The 24589-nt window shown below is 40.7% G+C and overlaps 1 protein-coding gene across 1 annotated transcript in view; it reads right to left on the reverse strand.

Moving 5' to 3' along the window:
* cubn (cubilin (intrinsic factor-cobalamin receptor)) overlaps positions 1-24228 on the reverse strand; it is a 99939-nt gene extending 75711 nt beyond the window's left edge. Inside the window, exons 1-13 of the mRNA XM_078281249.1 lie at positions 24106-24228; positions 19016-19111; positions 17107-17208; positions 12333-12501; positions 11078-11209; positions 9674-9769; positions 8620-8744; positions 6445-6637; positions 5603-5721; positions 3360-3594; positions 2367-2548; positions 1303-1465; positions 704-894 (exon numbers count right to left, since the gene is read on the reverse strand). Coding sequence (XP_078137375.1) covers positions 704-894; positions 1303-1465; positions 2367-2548; positions 3360-3594; positions 5603-5721; positions 6445-6637; positions 8620-8744; positions 9674-9769; positions 11078-11209; positions 12333-12501; positions 17107-17208; positions 19016-19111; positions 24106-24228 — 1926 coding nt within the window. The remainder of the gene's footprint in view (positions 1-703; positions 895-1302; positions 1466-2366; positions 2549-3359; positions 3595-5602; positions 5722-6444; positions 6638-8619; positions 8745-9673; positions 9770-11077; positions 11210-12332; positions 12502-17106; positions 17209-19015; positions 19112-24105) is intronic.
* Between the last annotated feature and the right edge of the window lie 361 nt (positions 24229-24589).

Genomic DNA, 24589 nt, shown 5'->3' on the forward strand with positions numbered 1-24589 from the left:
AATCGGAATCGGCCTAAAAATTGTAATCGGTGCATCTCTAACTAAAACTAAATAAAAAGTAACCAGTGAGAATTAGAACTGAAGAAATGTATCATTTTTGGGCAACACATAAAAGTTAAACAATAGAGTCAAAGATGGACGATGGGCGATGGACAAATGAATCAATTCAAACCAGTTGGACTGGAAGAAAGCATTGCCAGCAAACATATTTAAAAAACGTATTTGAAAAAGCCAGTTGTGTCTACATGTTTTTGTAAGATATGGGGTTGCAGTATTTATTTATTTATTTAAAAGGTGCTTGAAGCGATGCCATGCATTTTTTAGGCTACAACATTTTTTGTCACATACAGCAAACATCTCCTCACTATCCGCGAGCTGCCTGTCCCCTGAACACACTGTAAAAAAAACACGGTCTCTGTAGACAGCCCAAGCTCCACAAACGGCAACAAAATCAAACTTGCCAACCTGCACCACAAAACATAACAAATAGCAGTGTTCCAGCCAATAACCGACAAGAAGGATTTGGGGGTGGGGGTTGGGGGATTAGTGCGCGGAAGGGAGGGGGACGGGACGGGATGAGGAGGAGGGAGGGGCGAGCTAGCCTCATTTTGTTTGACAATACGTCACCCAGCATCGCTTAGAGCACCTTTAAGCAAGAGAAATGAATCAGGATCTATGTTTGTGAGCCATAAACAAGTCGTACCTCCACATAGTCAAAGGTGCAGCTGCTGTGGATCTCCAGGTCCATGTGGGTGAAGTTGAGGGCCACCTTCTCCCCCACTGGCAACCTGATCAGATAGATACACTGGCGGTTGTGGGCATAACTGTTCGGCCAGTTGGGGGAGATGATGACGCCCTCGCTGTCAGTGAAGGTACCACCACAACCAGGGTCACCTAAGACACAACACATCCCTGTGTGAGCAGCTCCATTACATTTTAAATTACACAAAGCATTATCACACAGTCACATTTACTGTAACTTTTTGGACAGAAAGATGGTATTGGCATTCCAGTTCGATGCTTATAAAACTCTGTGTGATAGCCCTTCAAATATTTAACACTTCACACAAGTTGGGGAAGTAGGAAATAAAGACGATACAATATGAGTATAAAAATAAGTATTTAAACAACACTTAATGAAATCCCCTTCAAGAGACAATGGCAAGACTACTGACACATTTAAAGATGGCCTGTCCTGTTTTTCTGCTCCCAAGTTCAGAATAATCTTCCAATAAATGTCCTGTGAGACAGTTGCATATGTATAATGTGGTAAATCATGACATGGTGTGCACAGCTTCTTACTTTGTGATGTTGTGTATGTCATGTGGAAGCCTCGGTCAGAGACAACAAAGTCAGAGTGGAAGTGGACCCATGCAGCTGGACCGGTGGTCTGCAGGGGGGGAGGTGATGCAGTACTGCAGTACTTCCCCAGAACTGGGTCTTCAGGTAGAAGACCGTCCCGGATCTACAATATTTGGCCACACAACACAATAAATTAAAGGACAATCAATTGCTAGAACTTGTATGTAAGGCTATGCTGCATTGTAGGCTTGTTGCATAGAGTGGTATCACTAGTGGCATACAGTGCACAAACCTGACAAAATAGCAACCATAGGAAAAAACTGTGCCAGTGTTACAGTAACTGGGTTCAGTAATTGTTGGGTTTCAGCGAGGAAATATGGTAGATGCTAGATAACACTTGATACATGTGTCGATGTCAACACATGAGCATACTGCGCAGGCATCGACACTTGGGCTTCCTGTCCGTCATTGCAACCGAAGACTGACTGTACAGAGTATAGCGGCACTTTCTACCATGATAAATCACCAATAGAGGCTTCCAAACCAAAGACTACACAGCTGGACATGTTCCAGAAGTAATGTGATCTGAAATTGAGGAGAAATTACCAACATCGGCAACCAAGATTACAGGTTTCCGTGACTTTAGCGTTTTGCGGTGGAACAACTGTTACCGAGTATAGCAGCAAAATCACCAATACAGCTTCTAAACCAAAAACTACACAATCGAACGTGTTCCAACAGAACGTGTTCCAACAGAATGTGATCCATAACTGGGGAGAAATGATTAACAACAACTGCAATCCAGAGCGTATGCAAAATATAAACACCGCAGTAACTTCTGCTGACTGGTGTTTAAGCCCAGGTGTTGACACTTGCGCAGTATGCTCATGTGTTGACGTTGACACGTGTATCGGTTGCGATCTAGCATTTACCAGGAAATATGGTTAAGAGATGATGTACAAGTACTGTTTTTATTAGACCCACACAATTTGGCTGTAACAGTTGAACTATGATTGAACGTGATTGTTTTATTGATTGATTTAGTCTAATCCAGCATTTCTCACCTCTAGGAAGTCAAAGTTGCAGTCAGGGTGCTGCTCCAGACTGAGAGTCCCGAATGCAAAGGTGATGAGCAAGCCGGGCTCCACCATCACTCTCCAATAGCAGTCTCGGCTAGGTGGGTAGTTTCCAGGGTAACCAGGTGAGTTAATGTTGCCATAGGGGGCAGTTAGTTCACCTCCACACACTAAGATGAAAAGGAGAATTCAGGGAAAGGATGACCAATTATTTCACACTTTGGCCTTTAAAAAACCTTTGTGAACTGCACCTACAGTAGACGTACACATATTTCACAAAGGAGGAAATCGTTTCATTGTGAACATTGTAATTATAATGTTTTCAGGGCTTAGTATAGTATGTAGGACTTTCCTAAAAACCAACAAATGGACTAATACAAACGTTATCCCTCTAAATCATTACTTATTAGAAGTGATGGCCAAATGGAGCTTCATGAAGCTTCGTGAACCATTTTCTTTATTTTCTGAGCCCACTAGATTGCGCTCTCCATTCAACAAAGAGTTGAAAGCACACTGAATTGACAGAATGAAGGTCTGAATTCACCCATATTCCAGCAATGTGGCATCTTCCTGCGAAATTGTGGGTGTGTTTTCGTGCTTTAGAACATAAGTGCCATGAAAGAAACAAAACGTGTGCTGTTATATATATATATATATATATATATATATATATATATATATATAGAAGAGAGAGAGAGAGAGAGAGAGAGAGAGAGAGAGAGAGAGGTGTAGGCTGTATAAAGAGATGTTGATTTGTCTTGATGTTTTAAAATTTTTCTGGTTAGTCACAGTTTGTTTGTCTCATGGTGGCATCCACCTCCGCTTTCCATCATTTGCATGAAACCAGACATCTGTTCCCCTAAACCAGTCATTGTATGTCACATGTGTGGGTTCAAAAAGTTAAACCATTACTACTTACTAACCTTTTTTTTTTTTAAGGATTACTCATTAACCAAACCAAAACAGATGAATCAGCCCTACCTGGGTTCTGGGACTGCCAAGCAACTGTGAAGCCACCAGCACTGACAGAGTGGTCCGAGCGAAACCAGAAATATAGGGAATTGTGAGAGCTGTAGAGCTCCTGTGGGTTATTGTGGCCACAGTATTTTCCGATCATGTAAGCAGAGGCAGTGTCCCCGTCATGGATCTGAAGGAAGTCAAAGTTGCAGTTGGTGCTGCTCTCCAGATCAAAGAAAGGAAAGGTAATCCGCAGAATCTGGAGAAGAGAGTACAAGTCATTCAATGGATCCCTGTCAATCCGCTACATTTAAAACACAATCACATCCACTAATGCTAACGATGCCCATTTCTCATTTCTCTGTTTCTTTTTTAGCTCATTGTTTTCATATCAGAGCAGACCAGTATAATCAGCTGACTAGAAACAAGACCCAGATTGGTTTAATGTGTTTGTAATGTGGCTCCCTGATTGCTAGATGCGTAAGCATTGTTTAACATTGTTTAACAAGTAAACATAATGTTGCAAGGCCAGCAATGCAACGTCATGATCCATGCAGAGCATGTCGTCTGGACCTATGTTTTTTGGTCTTGCCTGCACTGAATTAGGAAACGTTTGATTGACGTAAAAAACAAAAACAAGCATTCATTGGATATCAAACCTATGCAGTGACAGAGATGGGGGACTCAAGTCTCACGACTTGACTGGAGTCTGACTCGAGTCGCCAATTTGAGGACTCGAGACTTGCTTGACTTACATTGATAAATGACTCGACTTGACTTTGACTTGGTATTCAAGACTTGACTTTGTCTTGAGACAGATGACTTGAAAGGACTTGGCTTTTTATTAATGTAATAGCTGTACTCTTTTTTTTCAAGGTATTGAGAAGTTACGTTTTGTTTCCGGAACATCTTCGTGCTATACGTGCTATACCCTGCCAAGTTGCTAGGCAACTTTCCAGAGCGTGGCAGACCAGCAGAGGAAAACGTAGGAAGCAGCCGTCATGAAAGGGATTATGCCCAACATTTAAGGAGTTTGTAGTCGATGCTCGTTGTGAAAAAAAGAACAGCGATGTACAAGGATTGCAACTCCAAAATTACGGACACGAAAACCACAACATACATGAGTGTGTCTTTGAGCTAATGTTAATGGCAATTTTTTGTATGACTTTACTTGTGACTTGCTTGACTTATAGCAGGTACTCGACTCGACTTGCTTGATTCTCACCACAGTGACTTTAGACTTGATTGTGACTTGCACATGTGTGACTTACTCCCACCTCTGCACAGTGAAATAGAAGGAGTAATACATTCTTCAATCTAGAGAACCTCTATAGGAAGGCATTGTCAGCTGAGAAGCTAAAACAAGCCGACTGTATACTACCTGTCAAAGTAAACCAAAGACAGGAATCTCTTTTACCTAAGGTAAGTCCCTTTTGGAAATGCACTGCACACCTGAAACAATCTAGACATTGCCCACAGAAGCTGTATTGGGAATGCAAATGTCAGAATCAGTTGGCGCGAACTTTAAACGGTCTTTAAGCCCTGCCAGCTCCCGAGTTCTAAGTCTGTGTAATGTCTCATTGACCCTAAGTGTGAATAGTCAAATTTTATTGTCAGAAGAATTCACGGCAAGCCAGTGGCCGTGTTAAGGACGTTTCTATCATGTCTTGCACGAAACTGGAAGAAAACAAACAAAGGGTGAAAAAGAGGAAGAAGGGGGATTCACACGATAGACGCCAACGGAAATGTCTAACTACAAATTTCTCTACATCTGTATCAGTGTCTCTGTGTCCCAACCTGCAGCGGCAGATGGCTGCCCACCAAGAGCCTGGTTCTGTCTGACATTTCTGCCTGTTTAAGGGAAGTTTTTCCTCGCCACTGTTGCACCAAATGCATGCTCTTGGTCTAGACCTACTATCTGTAAAGTGTCCTGAGATAACTCCTGTTGTGATATGACACTATGAATAAAATGTAATTGAATTGTGGTTTGGCTAGAGACTTTGTTGTTTATGACCAAATTACAAACCAGCTATGTGGCTACAGTGTAATCTGCATCATATCATGGCTCCTGCATGCTCTACACAGGCGCCGTCCATTGCCTAAACCAAACAGAGTGTTTTTACCGTAACTGAGAATGTGTCTGACACAGGCAATCTCCTGTTGTGTGCTATATGTAAGAAATGGAAACCTTTGGTCAATGCCCAGACCTGATTCGTTGGACACTGCTGGAGGACAAGGAAAAGGGCTTCAGAGAGACTGCAACTGACCTTGTTTGGGTCAACGTGGATCACCCAGGCACAGCTGACCTGGTGCTCGTAATCATCATGCCCCGGGGTGTTGGGATAACTGAAGGAACCAGCAGGGCCAGACAGGTAGCCTCCACACACTGTAAACACACGTACATAGATTACAGTTTATACTCTCAGGGGTCTTCAACGTTTTTTAGGCCAAGGACAGAGCAGGGACCCCCTACATATATTCTAAAAAAATGTAGTTTCATATTAATTTAGGCCGGATGGATGAAAATGGATGGATCAATTTTCATATATTATTTATACATTATGTTTTAATGTTAAACATACATGTTGAAGGCACAGTGTATACTTAAGCCTAAACTGTAGGATGGCTACCATAATGGCTACCTTACTTAGTGAACATATCATCAATGTTGTGTAAATTAAATGTTTTTTAGTTTTTTTTTACCAATAGGCTGATTCATCTTTGCTAATATTATATTGGATTCATTATTTTTGTAAATTACACATCCAAATAAATATAAAAAATAATGTTTTGTCGGCCCCTCTGCAGTAACTCTGAGGCCTTCCTTGGTGTCATGGACCCCCTGTTGAAGATCTCTGCTCTATATCGTTATATAAGTGATGATAAAATATTTCCTTACAAAAACGCCCCTTATCACAGTCCCCAACATCTGCTAACTAGCCCATCCAGTCCTATCCTTCTGTGTCTCTGCACATCCACTCTACTTTCTCTTTATATATATATATATATATATATATGTGGATGTGATCTTTATCCTGTATCACCCTTCCCTGTCTACTTCTTCCCTTCACCTCACCTAGGGAAGGGACCCATTGCGTCCTATCCATACCTTGCTGTGGGGTCTGGCAGAGTGGGCCAGTCCACTGGGCGGTGCAAGTACATGTGACTCCATTTATGCCGTCGGTGCAGGTTCCTCCATTCTGACAGGGGTTGCTTAAGCATTCATTGATGTTCTGGTCACAGTTCACTCCTTGCCAACCAGGGTTGCAGTTGCAGATGTAGCCAGGAGCCGAGGTGGTGGCCTGTGATAGCAGTAGTGCACTAGTCAGACATCATCAATTTGTTGTTATGAAGGGATTTGAGTCTGGATTTTCTGTTCTTGTGTTGAACGGAGGTTCAGTTGAAAACCCCCAAAAAAAACAAAAAAAACAGCTAAAACTATATTATTGCTCAAAATGTAATAATCTGTGTGAGTGCTTGAAAACATATTAATCTGTATTGCATTTATAACAGGAAAGATAGTGTGCTTTAGAGAAATGCAGTTGGTTGAGTGGAAAGTACTTCTTTCCATTGCTGCTAAAGTGAAGAGAACGGACAGTTTGTGCAGAGTGGTGCAAGAGGAAGTCGGCCGACCACAAACTGTTGAACCCCAGCTGCATATCCTGTATGGCATGTGGTGTGTATTGCCTTGCAAAAAAGATGAAATTAGAGTGAACACCCCCGAGCTGCGTCTATGAGGGGAGGGAGATGAATTGTGTGTAAAAGAGAAGCTTTGCAAGTCAAAGGACCTCTTTTTTTAGGGCAGGACCAGACTCCTCGTGCTCACAGCACAGAGGGTCAGGGCCTCCAATCGGGAGGGAACACTCGTCGAGCCTATCCGGTACGGAGTATGGCACTTAGGGACAGAATAGGGTACCTCGTGCCTTCGGGCAGTGGGACTTAGAAGATTTATTAAACCTCTCAACACTCGAAGGGAAACTCATAGAATCAGATTGGTTTTGAGTGTAGTGCATTTTATTTTTACACTGCTGTGTTAGCTTTGCTTTTCTTTATAACATAAATAAAAATACCTGAGCTCGTGTTGGGCTAGGAAACTGGTCAATGTATGTATAAATAGAGGTAACTCGCCGACAGGCACGAGTTGGTTGATTCTTTTTGGGGCACCCTGTACCGAAAAGGACTCCCGTATCTTAGCATTCATTTCACTCTGTTAGGAATTTAGTGCATTTTTGTTCATTTTCTTTCTGTTCAGCTTTTTGCCTTTCTTAACTTTCTGCTTTAAGTAAAATAAAAATACCTGAGTTCAAGTTTGGACTAGGGAACAAAACCCGCGTATTCGGGCATTTCCAGCGGACCTGAACATTCAGTAATACTGTAAGGAACGGCCTTAAACCGTGAGTATTAATGAAAATCATATGGTTATGAAGCTTCCCTCGGGCAATACTTTTTCTGTGTAGGAGGTTAAAATGCCCTGTGAACAAAGGGACATCTAGGGTGTTAATCATAGCCTCTTGCCTCGTCTCCGGGTTCCCTGATCCGGGCGAGGGCCCTTTAATACGGGCGTGTGTGTCTCTCTAAAAAATAAAAAGACAGGAAAGTATCTGAAATAACTCCTTTTAATATAGGCCAAAACATCCGCTCCGCTCCGCGACAGTAACTGGTGTTAACTGTACGGCAGAAGAGGGCATAGTAGAACGAGGGTTATCGAGAGGAAGATATAAGAGGAGTTAGCTTTTAAAATAAAAGTGATACGAAGTCTCGATAACTGTCACATCACTTGGAATATCATTAACACAAAAGCAAGGTAGGGTTTTTATACACACACACACACACACACACACACACACACACAACACTTAGTGGGATCAATTCCTTCTTGGTTTTGGGCTTTTCATGGAATTTGTTGACTATAATAAAATATAGAATATTAACAGCCTTATCCATTAAAACGGGTGATTGCAGAAAATGTTAGAGTCAACATCTGTGTCATAATGGCCACACAGCATCCAACCATGTCCAAACAGCCGTACACACACACACGCACGCACACCAACACGCACACACACGCACACACACAAACACACCATAACACGCACGCATGCACGCACACACACACGCACACCAACCTGCACACACCCAAACACACACACGCACCATAACACACACGCATGCACACACACACACACGCACACCAACACGCACACACACAAATAGACACACACACACACACACACACACACAAACACACTAACATGCACGCACGTGCGCACACACTCACACTCACCACACACTGTCCATGGACACAGGGGTTGTTGGTCTGACAGATGTTGCTGGTCTGGGTGCAACCATTGGGTCCATACCCGTTGCCTGTGTAGTCTGGAGGACAGGTACATGTAGGGAGGCTGGTGCCTGGAGGATGTGGGAGGGTAGAGGGAGAGGAAGAGTAATGTCCCACATTACTTTTTGTTACCAAATCATACTTTGGACAATGTACAAATATCTTTAAACCATGTGGTTAATTATTTTTAATGAAATTAATGAATTAAATTAGGTTCGGGAGCAGGGCCACGCCTCAACCAAACCTCTAATCACTGACCAGCCTTTATATTCCAAAACAACCCACTCAGTGCGGTTTGTCTCCGACTTCTCGACCCACCCTCCCTTCCCCATCCTCCCGGACCAACCAACCAGATGACCTCTGAAGATCTCTTTTCCATCTCACCCACCATCCAAATCAATTCCTATGCTGTTAACATTCAATATAATCAAGCATTCATTAAAATCTTTAAATTACATATTGTTGTGGCATGATCCTTGCCAGTGAATCAGTCGTTGTATTGAGAAGTGAGACATCTTGTATGTAAATTGGCTAAACAGGAGGGCAGTCCAGGTAAAAAATAATAATGAGGAAGAAAGTATTAAAAAGCCTTTATTGTAGTGGCTTATGACAGTGTCCCTTTGAGGTCTTGTGAGGGGAACTGTGGGAGTCGTTGCTAAAAGTCTTAAATAACTGGAGTGAGGGCTGTGTCCGTATCCACATGATGCATTCATGAACGTATTACATCAACATTTTAAACTGTAAATAGCCGCAAATAAACTCATGCACAATGTCTTACTTGCAAAAAGTATATAAAGTTTAATAGTAGGCAACGTTAATAGGCCAAAAGATAACCATTAGTATTTGTAGAAGAAAACAAAAAACACATAACTCCCCCTTTCTGATTCCACAACTCATCTATTAATTGTTGTACAATCTCAAATGTCCCTTGACAGCTGCAGGGACAGTGTTGTGTTGCAATAATAAAACCAAGTCATAAAACCATGCAAATGTTTCATACCTGGGCTGGAGGAGCAAGTGGCCAAAGGGTGACAGCCTCCATTGTTGCTGGCACAGATATTGGTCTGGGTGCATGTTCTCCCATCCCCCTCATAACCTGCACAGACACAAGATTTGTCTTTAAAAATGAGGCACATTGTGGCTTTTTGTACTGCTTGTTTGTGGCTTTTATTGCTCAGGAGCCAGGGTCTCAGAATCACTCAGGAGACAGTCTCCAAAAAGTTTGAATCTGATTCAGGGGAGAGGTAGTTCCTACATTCACTCCTTTTCAAAATCGTAAACTATAATTAACAATGATGTCTTGTAGTTTGCTCAGTAGTTTTTCTCTTCAATCCAGTCAAGTGACCTACAATATATCACCAGTTTTCTTATACAGTGTACAATCGTCTTGCCTTCTTTTCAAGTATATTAATACATACTTTTTGGGGGGTGATTTCTTTTATTTTTGTTCCTGTTTTTTTTCCTCCAAATAGCATTCTTCCACTGCCCTGCACAGACTGAGTGAACTCTGGGTAACTGTGGAGTACCCAGAGTTACCCCGGAGGCACATTACCCATTGCATAGCTCCACCACATTTACAGTTAGGGCTGGGTAATATGCTTGAAATAAATATTATATAATATTATTTATCAATCAATATTATTGATAGACAGATTATTGGCCCTGGCTGATTATCGTGCCATTTTTGGGTTTGCAGATGGTCTGTATCTGTGTTTTATTAAAAAGTGTTCTACTTTGGCTCGGCTACAGCTCTGTGTCTGTCCCTCTGCTTCCGTTTATCTCACCACTGAGTCTGACTTAATGCCCCCCCCCCCCCACAACACTATCTGACTCTCTGTAACTGGATGTTATGTTGAAAGTTTCTCATTTATTAAATAATTGCTTAAAGCACAAAGTTTTGTGTTAGAGTTTGTAACATTCCAAAATCTTAATTTTTACTTTTTTGCACTGTTTATGCACATCGGTTCCAAATATCGGTTTCATTAACTACTAATAATCGGTATCGGCCTTGAAAAACTAGTATCGGTTGATCCCTAATTAAAATTTACTGGAAATTCTTTAATAAATAATGGTGAATTGGTAAAAGGTATCGAACTCCTGCACTGCACATGATGGGCACGTCCAGCTAGGAGGAGGCCTCGGGGAAGACCCAGGAATAGGTGGAGGGATTAGATCTCCAACCAGGCCTTGGAACGCCTCGGGATCCCCCAGTCAGAGTTGGCTAATGTGGCTCGGGAAAGGGAAGTTTGGGGTCCCCTGCTGGAACTGCTGCCCCGCGACCCGACCCCGGATAAGCAGATGACGATGGATGATGGATATCCAGATATACAGTCTCTGGCCATCATGCAGAATTCATAGGACTGTAGTTTCATTCATAACTCTCATAACTTGTCTCTCCTCATACCTGGAGGGCAGACGCCACAGTGAAAGGAGCCCATGGTGTTCAGACATGGCACCACGGGAGTGGTGGAGCAGCCGCCATTATTGATCAAACATTCGTCCACATCCTGACAGCTGTAGCCATTGCCTTGCCAACCTGAGACATATTAGAGGAAATCTACTTATTCAGGCTATACATTTAGCCACAGTAACATGCACAGCCATACACACACAGTGGCAATTCACAAAACTGCAGTATAAGATAGATTTGTTTTCAATTACAGTAGTACAAACGTAATGTGGCATGTCCGATATCAGTTTTAATGTGTGCAATTTGTTGTCCAGGGGTAGAGTACCAGTGATAGGAAAAAGGCTGGAGCATGTAAAGTAGCCGTCGTTTACTACTGCAGTGTTGCTAGGTTGGTTCAAAAACTTAATTATTAGTCAGCACTATAACAAGAAAAGGGCAAGATTTTGTCAACCCACCCAAGTTAACTTTTACCAACGTATTCCATCCTAAAGCCGTCCAACTAGGCCCAAGCTGGCAACATTTCTTGGATAAAAAATGTTCCGCCCCAGATCCAGTTACTCCCAGCATGTGGTCAACCAATCAGGGGCCACCAGGAATACCCAAACGTATTACCGGTACACACATTCCACCATCGGGCGGAGAAATGTACGCACAGTCAGCACTTTTTAATTAGTCGTCATGTTTCTGTAATAATGTATGATTTATGTGAGTGACAACTGTAATTTATACACACATAGCACAACAATATCAAAAACGATTTTTCACTAAAATATGTATTTCACGAATTGCAAGAGAGGCAGCGCCCCAGCTGTGACCACACAACACTGGGCATTTCCACGTTCGTACCCACAGTGCTTGAAATTATCTGAGAAATGTTGATCTAATTAGGCAATTTAAATGAATAACTCCACATATAATCCCTGTTACATGACAGAAAACACCATCTAGAATGAACTATTGCAAATATTTGGGTTGTGTATAATTGTGCATATAGAATTAGAATTGTATAAAACAAAAATTCGCGCTCAATTTGATTTGAAACTGTCACCAACTAGGACTTCTCTTTTGTTGTTGGACAACTCCTCATAATTCTAATTGTTCCTGCTCCAACCCTATTTTCTTGATTTTACTTATATTCTGCTCAAGCACCATGTGTGGTTCTGGTTTCAAAGTCACAAAAATCCATTAGGGAACCCCAGCACTTGCAGCCTGTTTTATTTAAAATAGAGCCGAGTGTGAGTTGTGTTACCAGCAGGACAGGCTCCACAGTAGAAGGAACCCTGAGTGTTGTAGCAGGGAACAGCAGGGTTGGCGGAGCAGGGTTTGTTGGGTAGGTTACACTCGTTAACATCAGCCACACAGGACGGGTTCCCAGCTGGAGCCTCCCAGCCACCGTCACAGATGCATTGATATTTAGGCTAGTTTATTGGGGGGAAATAGTCACAGTGTGAAAACTTTGTCTATTAAAATCTACAGCAAAACAGAATCATGGAAACAACAACAAAATGATATAATACTGAATTGTTATATAAAAGCAGTTGATTACAACTATATGCCATGGAGGCCCGATAACATGGTTAGTCTTTTACTAGTATTTCCAATTGATATTTGCAGGACTTTTTGTAGACTACCATATCTCCCATTCAGCATCACAAATAGGGAGTTCTGTCAGAAGTAATAGTGATTTCAGTAATATCAGCAGTCAATCTTAAAGTGCTCATATTATGCTCATTTTCAGGTTCATAATTGTATTTAGAGGTTATACCAGAATAGGTTTACATGGTTTAATTTTCAAAAAACACCATATTTGTGTGTACTGCACATTGCTGCAGCTCCTCTTTTCACCCTGTTTGTTGAGCTCTCTGTTTTAGCTACAGAGTGAGGTATCACACTTCTGTTCCATCTTTGTTGGGAGTCACACATGCGCAGTACCTAGGTAAGGACTACTAGCCAGTCAGAAGCAGAGTATGAGGGCGTGCCACGCTAGCAGCTAGGGGAGCATTATAACATGTGTTACAAAGTGATGCACGTTGTCACGGAAGTAAAGGCTGGACTACAATAGAGCTGTTTGGAACAGTTTGTGAACAGTGGTTTCTGTTGGAGATGGTAAGTCCCTTTGGGGTGGACTTTGGGCTTTTTCACTTTGTAAACCTATAACATGCACAAAAAGATTTATAACACAATAAAGGAAAAAGCCAAAAAGCATAATATGAGCACTTTAAAACAAGTTAAAACTATAGTCACACTAACATATTTTGCAGTAAGGGTAATATCCTTAAAATCTGCTGTTTTTTTTTATTTGTGTAAATTACTGAAATCAGAGTTTGGAAAGAAAACTAAACTTTTGGGCCTCCGTGGACCACGGCAGAAAATTGTCACTACATGACATCACTAATTCACCTGCTATTCACACACATTCAATCTGGCATGCAGCAGAACCTTCTGTTCTACTGCTCTAATCCAATCAAATTTCAAATATAAAGTAAACCCTATATCCTCTCTGTTTCCTTTCTATGATGAAACTGGCAGCACATTGCTGTTTCTCCATGAAAAAAACTTTCACTACTGTGCCATATAACTGTGCCATATCCATGTTTAAAGGTCCCATAGCATGCTCATTTTTAGGTTCATACTTGTGTTTGGGGGTTCTATTAGAACATGTTTCTATGCTTTAATTTAAAAAAAATAGTCATTATTTTCTCATACTGTCTGTCTGAATATACTATTAGCCACCCTCTGTCTGAAAAGCTCTGTTGGATTTCTTGACTGTGTTAAGTAAACTGGTTACCTGTCCAGTTACAACCCGGTCTGCATCGATACATGTGCCATGTACACACAGGTCTTGTCCTGCATTCCTGCAGTCATCATAACGCACCGTACAGAGAGTCCCGGACCATTCTGGAGAACAGTTACACCTGCACAGAAAGAGAAACATCATAAAACACCATAATGGTGGCTGTTCAAAAAAGATTGTGTATGATAGATAAATAAATTGATCACTATCAAGCAGTGGTGGAAGAAGTATTCCAATCCTTTACTTAAGTAAACGTACTAATACCACACTGTTACAAGTAAAAGTCTGGCATTGAAAATGTTACTTAAGTAAAAGTATGTTAAGTATCATCAGGAAAATGTACTTAAAGCTATAGTGCGTAGTTTCTGATGCCCCCATGAGGAATTCTAAGAAATGACAATGACGCTGTCGGAGCATCCACATGATACAAGCCTTCTGTGATCACGCACCCCCCACCCCACCCACCCCAGACCCTCCTCCACACAGTTCACTTGAGTTTCTGCGCGGGAAAGTCACCGGACGCCACGATGTTCTGAACATAGTCATACTGAGAAAAACAGAGAGAGTTGTGTGGAGTCTTAATTAGCTTTGTAGCAACTCATTTGGTAATGGCTTGAATGTAACGGACGTTCATTAATATCAAAAAGTTACGCACTAAAGCTTTAAAGTTTTAAAAGTGAAGAAAAATCCTCACATTTTAGAAACTGGAAATGATCCAAACTGTTCTGTGTTTAATCACTGCCCCACCTCAATAAAATGAAGGTTACTGAAAGATGGTCGGCAAAATGAAAATAGCTCCGCTTCACGGCACTTCAGCGTGCGGTGTGTTACCAGCGTAAGACAGTTGTTCCTGTGAAATTTGCAGCAACTGTTGTGGTACAAATACTGTCAAGCAGTTTCTTTAGGAAAAGAGACTCAGCTAATCGAGGTGTGCTCGACAAACTCTACAGGAGGCATCTTTTTGCTTTTTTTACTGTTTCGGTTTTTCTACTCTGTACTGCCTACAGGTTAATCTGCATAGTCTGTGTGGAGTGGCAGCACAGCTGTATCTTCCGTCTGTTTGTGAGTGTCTGTGTGTCTTTGTATGCTTGTGTGTTTCATTTGGATAACATTAAGAGAGTGTCAATAGAGTATTATGGGAGGCCTAATACATACGTGAACGATCCAGGGGTGTTGACACAGGTTGCTCCATTCTGACAACTCTGAAATGTTCCTGAATATACCTGACACTCATTCACATCCGTTGCACAGTTAGGACCCTGAAACACACACACACACACACACACACACACACACACACACACACACACACACACACACACACACACACACACACACACAGAGCAAGAGCAACAGAATCGGTTCAGAGTCAGCTGGATATATTATTAAGATTTTAGATTGTGTGGTCATTGAACGGTAATAGAACACAGCAAAGTGTTTTATTGACAATAAAACAAAAAGTTGTTTGGACACACACACACACTACCATTTTAAAACAATTGAGTGAATACATATGCTGCAGTGATAGACATTTCTCATCTACAATACTGGATTTCAACCGCCGGCACCGGCCCTGAAAGCCTTATACTCCCATACTCCCGTCATTTGATTTTTGGTTATATGATTAAATGCAAACATATTTGGAAACGTGCCACTAGAGTTCAATACCAACTTAAATGATACAGGCCTTAAGGTGGGTCCCACATTGTTACCTAATTTGAAGGCCCTTTCTCAAAGAATTCTGAGTCATATTTTTTGCGTTGTGCTCTATCTTTTGATTTATCCCACCTGTGACCAGTGGGATAGTTTAAAGTATGTTTTAGCTTATAGTATATGATCGTTTATAGTTAATAGTGTGCTAACTGGGTGTCTTCATCTAGATAGGCATTTAACCGGATAAAAAAAACAAAACAAAAAAAACCTGAGTCACAGCAAATTTGACGGCAAATAGCATTGCAGGTAACAGTAGGTTTCTGGGGCTCTGGACAAAATATAAAGTAGTCTGCTGTGTGAACTATTTAGAATTTACTTTATTCCTTTGTTGTTTTATGTAGCCAACCTTATGCTTGTTTTGTTTTAGTTTTTTTTTATTCAGTGTTTACTTGTGTTAAATTTTAGGACTCTTGTAATTAGGTTACTCATTATAAATTAGTTTCCCTTCCTAGGGATTTCTTAATCTCACCTGCACAATCTATATATATATATATATATATATATATATATATATATATATATATATATATATATATATATATATATATATTCCCCTTGTTACTGTTGCCTTGCTTTTATTGTGCAAAATAAACAAATTCAAAATTCCAATTTTAAGCAGCGCCAGTATTGATATTGAATAATGTCTACAATTAATATATAGAAAACTGTAATAATGTAACAAATAAAAAACCTATAATACACTTGGTACTACTTAACCCAGTATGGGCTACTCAAAAGCACGTTTTCCGCTTGACAGAGCAAGATACATAAAAAAAAAAATTTAAAAACTGAGCCGTATTGGGTCGGATTGTCCGTACATTATGTGACTGGACAAATGACCCAACAGAATGGCCAGAGGTGTTTTTTTCTGACATTTCTTAACTTTACCTTATTGAGTCTCCAGGTAAGAGACAGCTAACGTTGACAGTTAGCTTATTAAATGAATAAATTCCATGTAACTGTCACAGTTTAGATTGTAGCAGTGATGTAAGTGGTATTAACGTTAGCGTATATTCGGTGATGTGCTATATCCCACAGGAATCTACTCGCAGAGCAACATGAAGAAGTATAGGTCCCTGGAGGCTCACAATGTTTTCACCGGTGGCTTTGTGGGAGTGGTTTTTAGTCACAAAATATCACGGAGCGACATTTGTTTATTTTGTTGTGATGTGAAGCCATCTTGGAGAGTTACTGCCCTAAAAAAAGCCCCATCAGACCTGAGTTGTAGACAGGACAACACAGTCCGTCTATTCAGCAGTATATAAAACTGAGCATCAGGATTTTTTTTTTAAATTATTAGAAGTGCAGAATGCCACACAGCAACTTTTCAGGCATTGTACCAGTCAAAAAAACAGTCGTATATATGACAAAGAGTAAAGATCAACCGCTAACAAGGTCTACACTCATTAATTCCAGTGGTTTGTTTTCCCCCACGGCATAAACAGAAATGATCTTTTTAGTGGGCGTTCCCAGTAAATGCCGACCAAGTCTATGTAACAAACAGTATGGAACTTACAGCCCAGTTGCTGGGACACACACAGTGGTATGCGTTGAGTAAGTTCAGACATGTTCCTCCATTCTGACAGGGATTACTGCTGCAGGACACCTTCTGCACTGTCTGGAGGAGAGAAAGAGGAGAAGGAAAGCTAAGAGATAAACGTGACATGTATAGCACATAAAGGTCATCAGGTCTTCAGTTTGAGCCATTACAACAAACAGTTTTTAAATGTCTTACCAATTCAAGTGCAGTCACTTTATTCTCAAGTGTTGACACCTGGAAAGCATGGGAAATATGTTTTTATGCTGTTCAGAATAAGCAATAGTTATTTGTACAGAGGAATTCTAAAAAGCTATTATTATAAACCCACAATAGTCCGTTTGATTGCATCAAACCACTTCATAACTGAAAACAGAAATTTAAACCAAAATTGGCATTCTTTTATAGAAATAAATCTTGCCTCACCCAAAGTTATAGGAAACAGATTGTTCAAGCTACGTTTCTATCAGTTTTGGATTACGGGGATATCATTTATATGCATGCAGCTTCCTCTACATTAAAGCCACTTGCAGTTTATCACTCTGCCCTTAGATTTATATCTGGTGATGGATTCAGTACCCACCACTGTCTCCTTTATCAAAATGTAGGCTGGACTTCTTTGGCTCCAACAAGGAAGCAACACTGCATTCTATGTATTTCCAAAGCCTTGCTTAACAAATTGCCTGTATATTTAGCTTGCTGAATTTTAAATCGTATCACTATGGCATTCGGGATTCCTTGGTCCTAAATATTCCAACTGTTAGGACAGAATTAGGCAAAACTGCATATGAATATTATGCTCCATATAAATGGAATAACATGCAGATTCAAATTAAATTAAACAGCCTGATTCAATTTAATCAGTTTGTTTTATCTAACTAGCACCCCCTCTCTCTCTCTCTCTCTAGCTTCACCACCGCTTGTCACAAATCCACTAGTGGGGAAGTGACAAGCGGGGGTTTTCTGGAGTCTTCTCTCTCTTTTCCTCTCCCTCTCCTCTGCTCGCTCTTTTTCTCCTTTCTCACAGTGCAGCGTGTGACCGGCAGCTCCCAGGATGACGCGCAGCTGCAAGAAATCTCTAATCAACCACCTGTTTCCCGTGGCTCATCAGTGCAGCGTCTTACTACTACTCGTTCGGCGCCGGATAGTTAAGTCTAGTCGCCTAGGTGAACGTCCAGCTAGTATCTGTCTCTGAACTTTTTTCTAACCTGCTGTTTTTTTGCCTGCAAACCTGAATGCTGTTCTTTTGTGCTTTGAAGGAAAACCACTCTGTTCTACGGTCTCTCCACCCTGCCATCACCAGTCCTGCATGCCTCGTTTTCCCTGCCTGTATCCACTAGCTGCTCTGTCGCCTGAGACGATTTCCCCACCAGTCCATTCTGCTACATTTTCAGATTCATGAATAAACTGTGTAAAAAATTCGAACTGTCTATTTGTCTGCTTCTGGGTTGAAGTCACAAATCCTGACACCGCTTTGTTTTATCTAACGTTCACAGCTCTCGCGCCACCACTTTTGTTTTATCTTACGTTAGCACTGCTCCACATAGCGCTCTAGGATACTGTAGCAGTAGCTGTTATAGCAACAAAAGACGCTCTCGGCTGCTTTTTGGATCCAAAACGCTGCCAGCTTTTTTTGTAACTTTTATGTATTGTATATGGCATGTAATCAGATAACATAAGTTCACACAAGAACATGCAAATGAGCTAAAAGTGTAAAAGTAAATAAGTATTAAAATAACTATACATAAGGAACATGTTTGTGGTGCACAAGGAATTGTTAAAATGTGGTTTACAACTGGATTTGCTTGATTTCATTTTGTTTTTTTAAATGATTCTGCATATAAGATTATCATCCAACAGGAAGTAGCTGTAATGTCTAATTTCTAACCTTGGTATCAAGCTGGTTCAGTTTGTTGGTGACATCAGGGGGAACTGCACCTCCATGAGATTTTATGTCATTAATGTCTTCTTTGTTGGTTTTGATCTGAAATCAGACAGTGACAGTAAGACAAAAGCTGAAGACAAAATAGTTCCTGAAGAAAACCTCCACGAACATTAACCATCTGAGCAGGGGCATAGCACAATATTCTGGGCCTTGTAGAAATCATTCTCTATGGGCCCCTCCCCGGACATGAGGGTCCTGCCTCTGAGGACAAAAGAAGCACCCGTGAGTCCAAGCGACGTTTGACAACACTCCTACTCAAAGCGATATTACATTTTATTTTAGACATTTATTTGCTATTTTATTCATATATTACGCTACTTTTGTGAACCCAAGACTTTTGTCATCTCATTTCAAGCACCAAAACAATTGAGTGTAGGAATGTTTTAACAAGAGATTTGAGAAATATTTCAACTTTAGGACTTTTTTATCTCTTTACATATTGCTCTGGAACAATTTTGTGCATCACTAGACTGAAAGCTGAGTTTGTTCTGAACATGATATGAAACACACGGAAATCAGGTTGTATGCAAAAACCCTTAAAAGGAGAATTCAAGAAGATATCTATAAATGCCCTTAGACCTCAGAGGGTTGACAAACTTACAACTTAGTACATTGGGGTCTGAAAACATACTGTGAATTATTTCTGATCAAAGAAGGTTTGTATCATGTGGACGCGCCGACAGTGTTGTTATCATGACTTAGAATTCCTCATGGGGGAGACAGAAACTATGCACTATAGCTTTAATGGAGAAAATAATTGACAGGTTAATTGACAATGAAAATAATTGTTAGTTGCAGACCTACTTGAGATTGAGATTGTTTTTAATTATTTGATGTCTGAATCGTTTAAAGTTAAACAATAAATACCAACTGCTTCCAACGTGACACTGTTCATTCCTCTCCTGTTCATTTTAGGTCTGAGCACACATCACAAGGCTTCAGATGTTTAAGTATGTTTGACTCTAATGCACCTCTAACTCTACGGCTTCTGATCTTTGGCCCTGTCCAAACTGCTGTGTCTGCTTCCTAATTTGTTAATCATTCATAGCCTTATATGAGAAGCAGCGTGCTTTCGGTTGTGTAAAGCTGATAAGAAGTTATAATGGGACAGTTATGTATGTGTTTGGATAGGCTAATTAGATTGCTGATGTCATCATGCTGACGTGCTGGAAGTACGACCAGATCACTTGTTTCAACAAATAAAGCCAAACCTCATGCATTCAAACAGGAGCACCAAAGTAACTTGGTGCTCCTGTAAATACTATCTGTATTTCTGTATATCTGTGTCTCTGTGTCCCAACAGATAGCAGATGGCCGCCAACCCAGAGCCTGGGTCTGTCCGAGGTTTTTTTCTCACCACTCAAGGTTTCTGCCTAAATCATTGTGTTGTCATCCCAACGACCATGCAACTTTTTGTTTTTCTGGGTCAAAATGTAAAATTAAAACTTTTTTTTCAACGTTTTGAATATCTTTTTTGACACTTTTTTCCAAGTTTTTTGTCACTTCTTTTTTTTACATTTTTTTTTCCAACATTCTTTGATCAATTTTTATTTTGAAATGCTATGAATATGAATAAAACACCCAAATTCAATGAAAGTAGTGAACTGATAATTTATTTTACTTGTGCAGACCGTTTTATGGAACCTTCCACGTTATTTTTTTTGATAATTTGGTTGAAAGAAACCCAAATTTCTGAACTTTTTTGAAAATGGGTCAAATTTGACCCAAGGACAACAGGAGGCTAAAGGGAATTTACACTGTTGCAGTAAATGCTTGGGGGAATTGTTGGGTCTTTGTAAATTATAGAGTGTGGTCTAGACCTACTCTATCTGTAAAGTGTCCTGAGATAACTCTTGTTATGATTTGATACTATAAATAAAATTGAATTGAAATTGAATTGATGCCCGGAACATTTTAGAACTGGAGTTAGCAGCCAGGGCTGTAGTCACGTCCACCTTTGTTGAGTCCAAGACAAGTCCAAGACCGGGACCAGTCAAGAGGTTCAAGTCCAAGTCAAGACCGAGTCCAAATGACAGTCAAGATCGTAGAAAGAAAGGGTCAAATTAGGTCACATTATTTACTTAAAGAGCTCATATTATGCTCATTTTCAGGTTCATAATTGTATTTAGAGGTTATACCAGAATAGGTTTACATGGTTTAATTTTCAAAAAACACCATATTTTTGTTGTACTGCACATTGCTGCAGCTCCTCTTTTCACCCTGTGTGTTGAGCTCTCCATTTTTGCTACAGAGTGAAAGATCTCACTTCTGTTCCATCTTTGTTGGGAGTCGCACATGCGCAGTATCTAGGTAAGGACTACTAGCCAGTCAGAAGCAGAGTATGAGGGCGTGCCCTGACAGTACCTAGGTAAGGACTACTAGCCAGTCAGAAGCAGAGTATGAGGGCGTGCCCTGACAGTACCTAGGTAAGGACTACTAGCCAGTCAGAAGCAGAGTATGAGTGAGTGCCCTGACAGTACCTAGGAAAGGACTACTAGCCAGTCAGAAGCAAAGTATGAGGGCGTACCCTGACAGTACCTAGGTAAGGACTACTAACCAGTCAGAAGCAGAGTATGAGGGTGTGCCACGCTAGCAGATAGGCAAGCATTATAACGTGTGTAATAAAGGCTGGACTACAATAAAGCAGTTTGGAGCAGTTTGTGAACAGTGTTTTTCTGTTGGAGATGGTAAGTCCCTTGGGGTGGACTTTGGTCTTTTTCACTTTGGAAGCCTATTACATGCACAAAAAAGATATATACCACAATAAAGGAGAGAGAAAACGCCAAAGATCATATGATCACTTTAAAATATAAAATGGAAATGTTCCCATTCTTGAACTTATTACTTGTCCTGAAGAATTCATAGTACAAAGTGCTTCGCTGACATTGTGTCTGTGGCTAAAATGAAAACTATTGATACCTAATGATTGAGGTAACCTACTGTATATGCCAGGTGTATACCAGGTGACCAATCTCGATGCCTGTTCTAGATGGATATTAAACCAATACCTGTTTTCTGAACGAGCACACTTCATCAATAGTTTTGACCAGAGGTGTCAAAAGTATTCACATTCGTTACTCAAGTAGAAGAATAGATACTAGGGTTTGAAAAGACTTCTGTAGAAGTTGAAGTATCAACTCAAGCTTTTTACTCAAGTAAAAGTGTAAAAGTACTGGTTTCAAAACTACTTAAAGTATAAAAGTAAAAGTAATGTAAGGGGAAAAAAATGCCATTAAGGACAAAAGCTTAGCCCGCCCCACAGGGGCCTATAGTGCACTACCCCACCTCCACAAAAAAAACATTTTTCTAAAGGCCATAATGACTATAATGTTATATTAAAATCATACGTGCAAATTCAGAAGGGCTGAAAATGGTGACACATCTCTTCTGTGTTTTTCAGACAATGGCAGCTACAGTCTGGTGTTACAATCCTCTACAGTGAAATACAGACACACTTTTACACCGTTTAGCTGTCAGCATTTTAACCGTGTTTACTCCAGCTGCTAGCTAGGTTAACGTTAGCTGCTGCTAAGTGTAGTGTTAACTAGCGTCCAGTGCGGCAATGTTTCAGTTCCCTCTAACGTCCGTTTTCGGAGCATCAGAGAGAAGCGCAGTCATTTAAGTGGCACCTAAATAAGGCACCGGAATCCGCATTGCTATTCGGTCCGGTAGATAGCGGTTGTTAAGGCACCGGTGCCGTATTAGCACAGGGTCTGTGCAGGTGCGATGGATGGACAAACCAATAAGGTGTTATATATATATACTTCTCATCCAACCACAATCAAATTGACTCTCTCCGGATGGCACGATTTATCTGGATAGTTGTTTTTTTTTGTGTGTTTTTTTGAACGATGACAAGCCGGAATGAAAACAAGCCGAACTGAAATAGGAGTAACGAGGCTATTTTTAAAATGTAAGGAGTAGAAAGTACAGATAATTGCGTGAAAATGTAAGGAGTAGAAGTAAAAGGCTGCTGTAAAATATAGATAAAGTATAGATACCCAAAATGTCTACTTAAGTAAGGTAACAAAGTATTTGTACTTCGTTACTTGACACCTCTGGTCGAGACCTACTAGAATATTTGGCGAGTCCAATGCCCGAGTCAAGTCTGAGTCCAAATACCAACGAGTCCAAGACGAGTCCAAGTCAACAGAAAAACATCTTGAGTCCGAGTCTGGACTCAAGTACTACAGCCCTGTTAGCAGCTAAAATGATTGGATGCAAACTATGCTCAGGAACTGGAAAGTGACTGAAGCAACTCCTGTTTAGTAACACACGACTCTGCAAGGGAGACTTGTGCGGACCACGGTGGCAGTTTTAATCATGTGACTGTTCTTTTTAAAGATTATTTTTTAGGGCATTTTCGGCCTTTATTTTGACAGAACAGCTGAAGACATGAAAGGGGAGAGAGGGAGGGAATGACATGCAGCAAAGGGCCACAGGTCAGAGTCAAACCAGGGCCTGCTGCGTCGAGGAGTAAACCTCTATATATGGGCACCCGCTCTACCAACTGAGCTATCCGGGCGCCTGTGACCATTCTTTTTAAAGGACGCAGTTTTAAACCCATAGTTAGCATTGATTTTTGGTTTTATACAGGTCTGAACCCTGGTCTCCGTGGTCTGTTTGGCCCATCCACCACTCCAACCTGTGTCCTTTCGTGGAATTTGGCGCTCTTATACTTTGTCGCCTCACATTCTCGTTTGCTCCCCCGATAATTACTATATCCATGACAGGTCGCCGCCTAACAGCAAACATTTTTCATTTCATTTCATGTTTATTTGGGACAGATGCTAAGACACAGACATTTGTGCAACAAATCTCCAATGTACAGCATCACAGCATTTATAGTTAATATCCAATGTTTAAACAGTCATAAAAACAAATATGAAACATTGCTAAATTAAAATACATAAAGCACATAAACATACAAGGCACATCCATCTGTACCATCTGGTTTGATATTATGAACCACTGGACTTTATTCCAATGAAAGGGGCATATTTTTTGTTTGTTTGTTGAAAAAGTGAGCTTACCTGACTCAAAAGTTGGGTGAGGTCTTCATTATCCACTTTAACCCGGCCTGATGCCGACGTCTGGAAGCGGATCTCTTTATTATCACCAGTTGTGAAGACAAGGTGACCATTATCTGACAGCATGCGAGGCCTACGGGTCAAATCAGCCAAATTCCATCAACAGACTGTGCTGATATATTTCGTACAGAGCAGTTGTACTTAGGTACAGTCAAGGTTACGTGCATAGAATATAGTTTTATGTTTTTATATAACAAAGCAATGTAATATAAGTAATACTGGTGTAGTCAGGGTCCAACATTAGCACCATCTACTAGCCAAATGCTGGAAAAATACGCAAGTGGCTGGTAGATTTGCCTCACTCACCAGCCCAAAAATAATGATAATCTATTGAGTGGCTGTTCAATTTTGAACATTCACTAGCCATTTGGCTGGTGGACACAAAAAGTTAATTTTGGACCCTGGCTGTAGGCCATCATTTTTACCC

This window comes from Sander vitreus, chromosome 22, assembly GCF_031162955.1.
Source record: "Sander vitreus isolate 19-12246 chromosome 22, sanVit1, whole genome shotgun sequence".
NCBI lineage: Eukaryota > Metazoa > Chordata > Actinopteri > Perciformes > Percidae > Sander > Sander vitreus.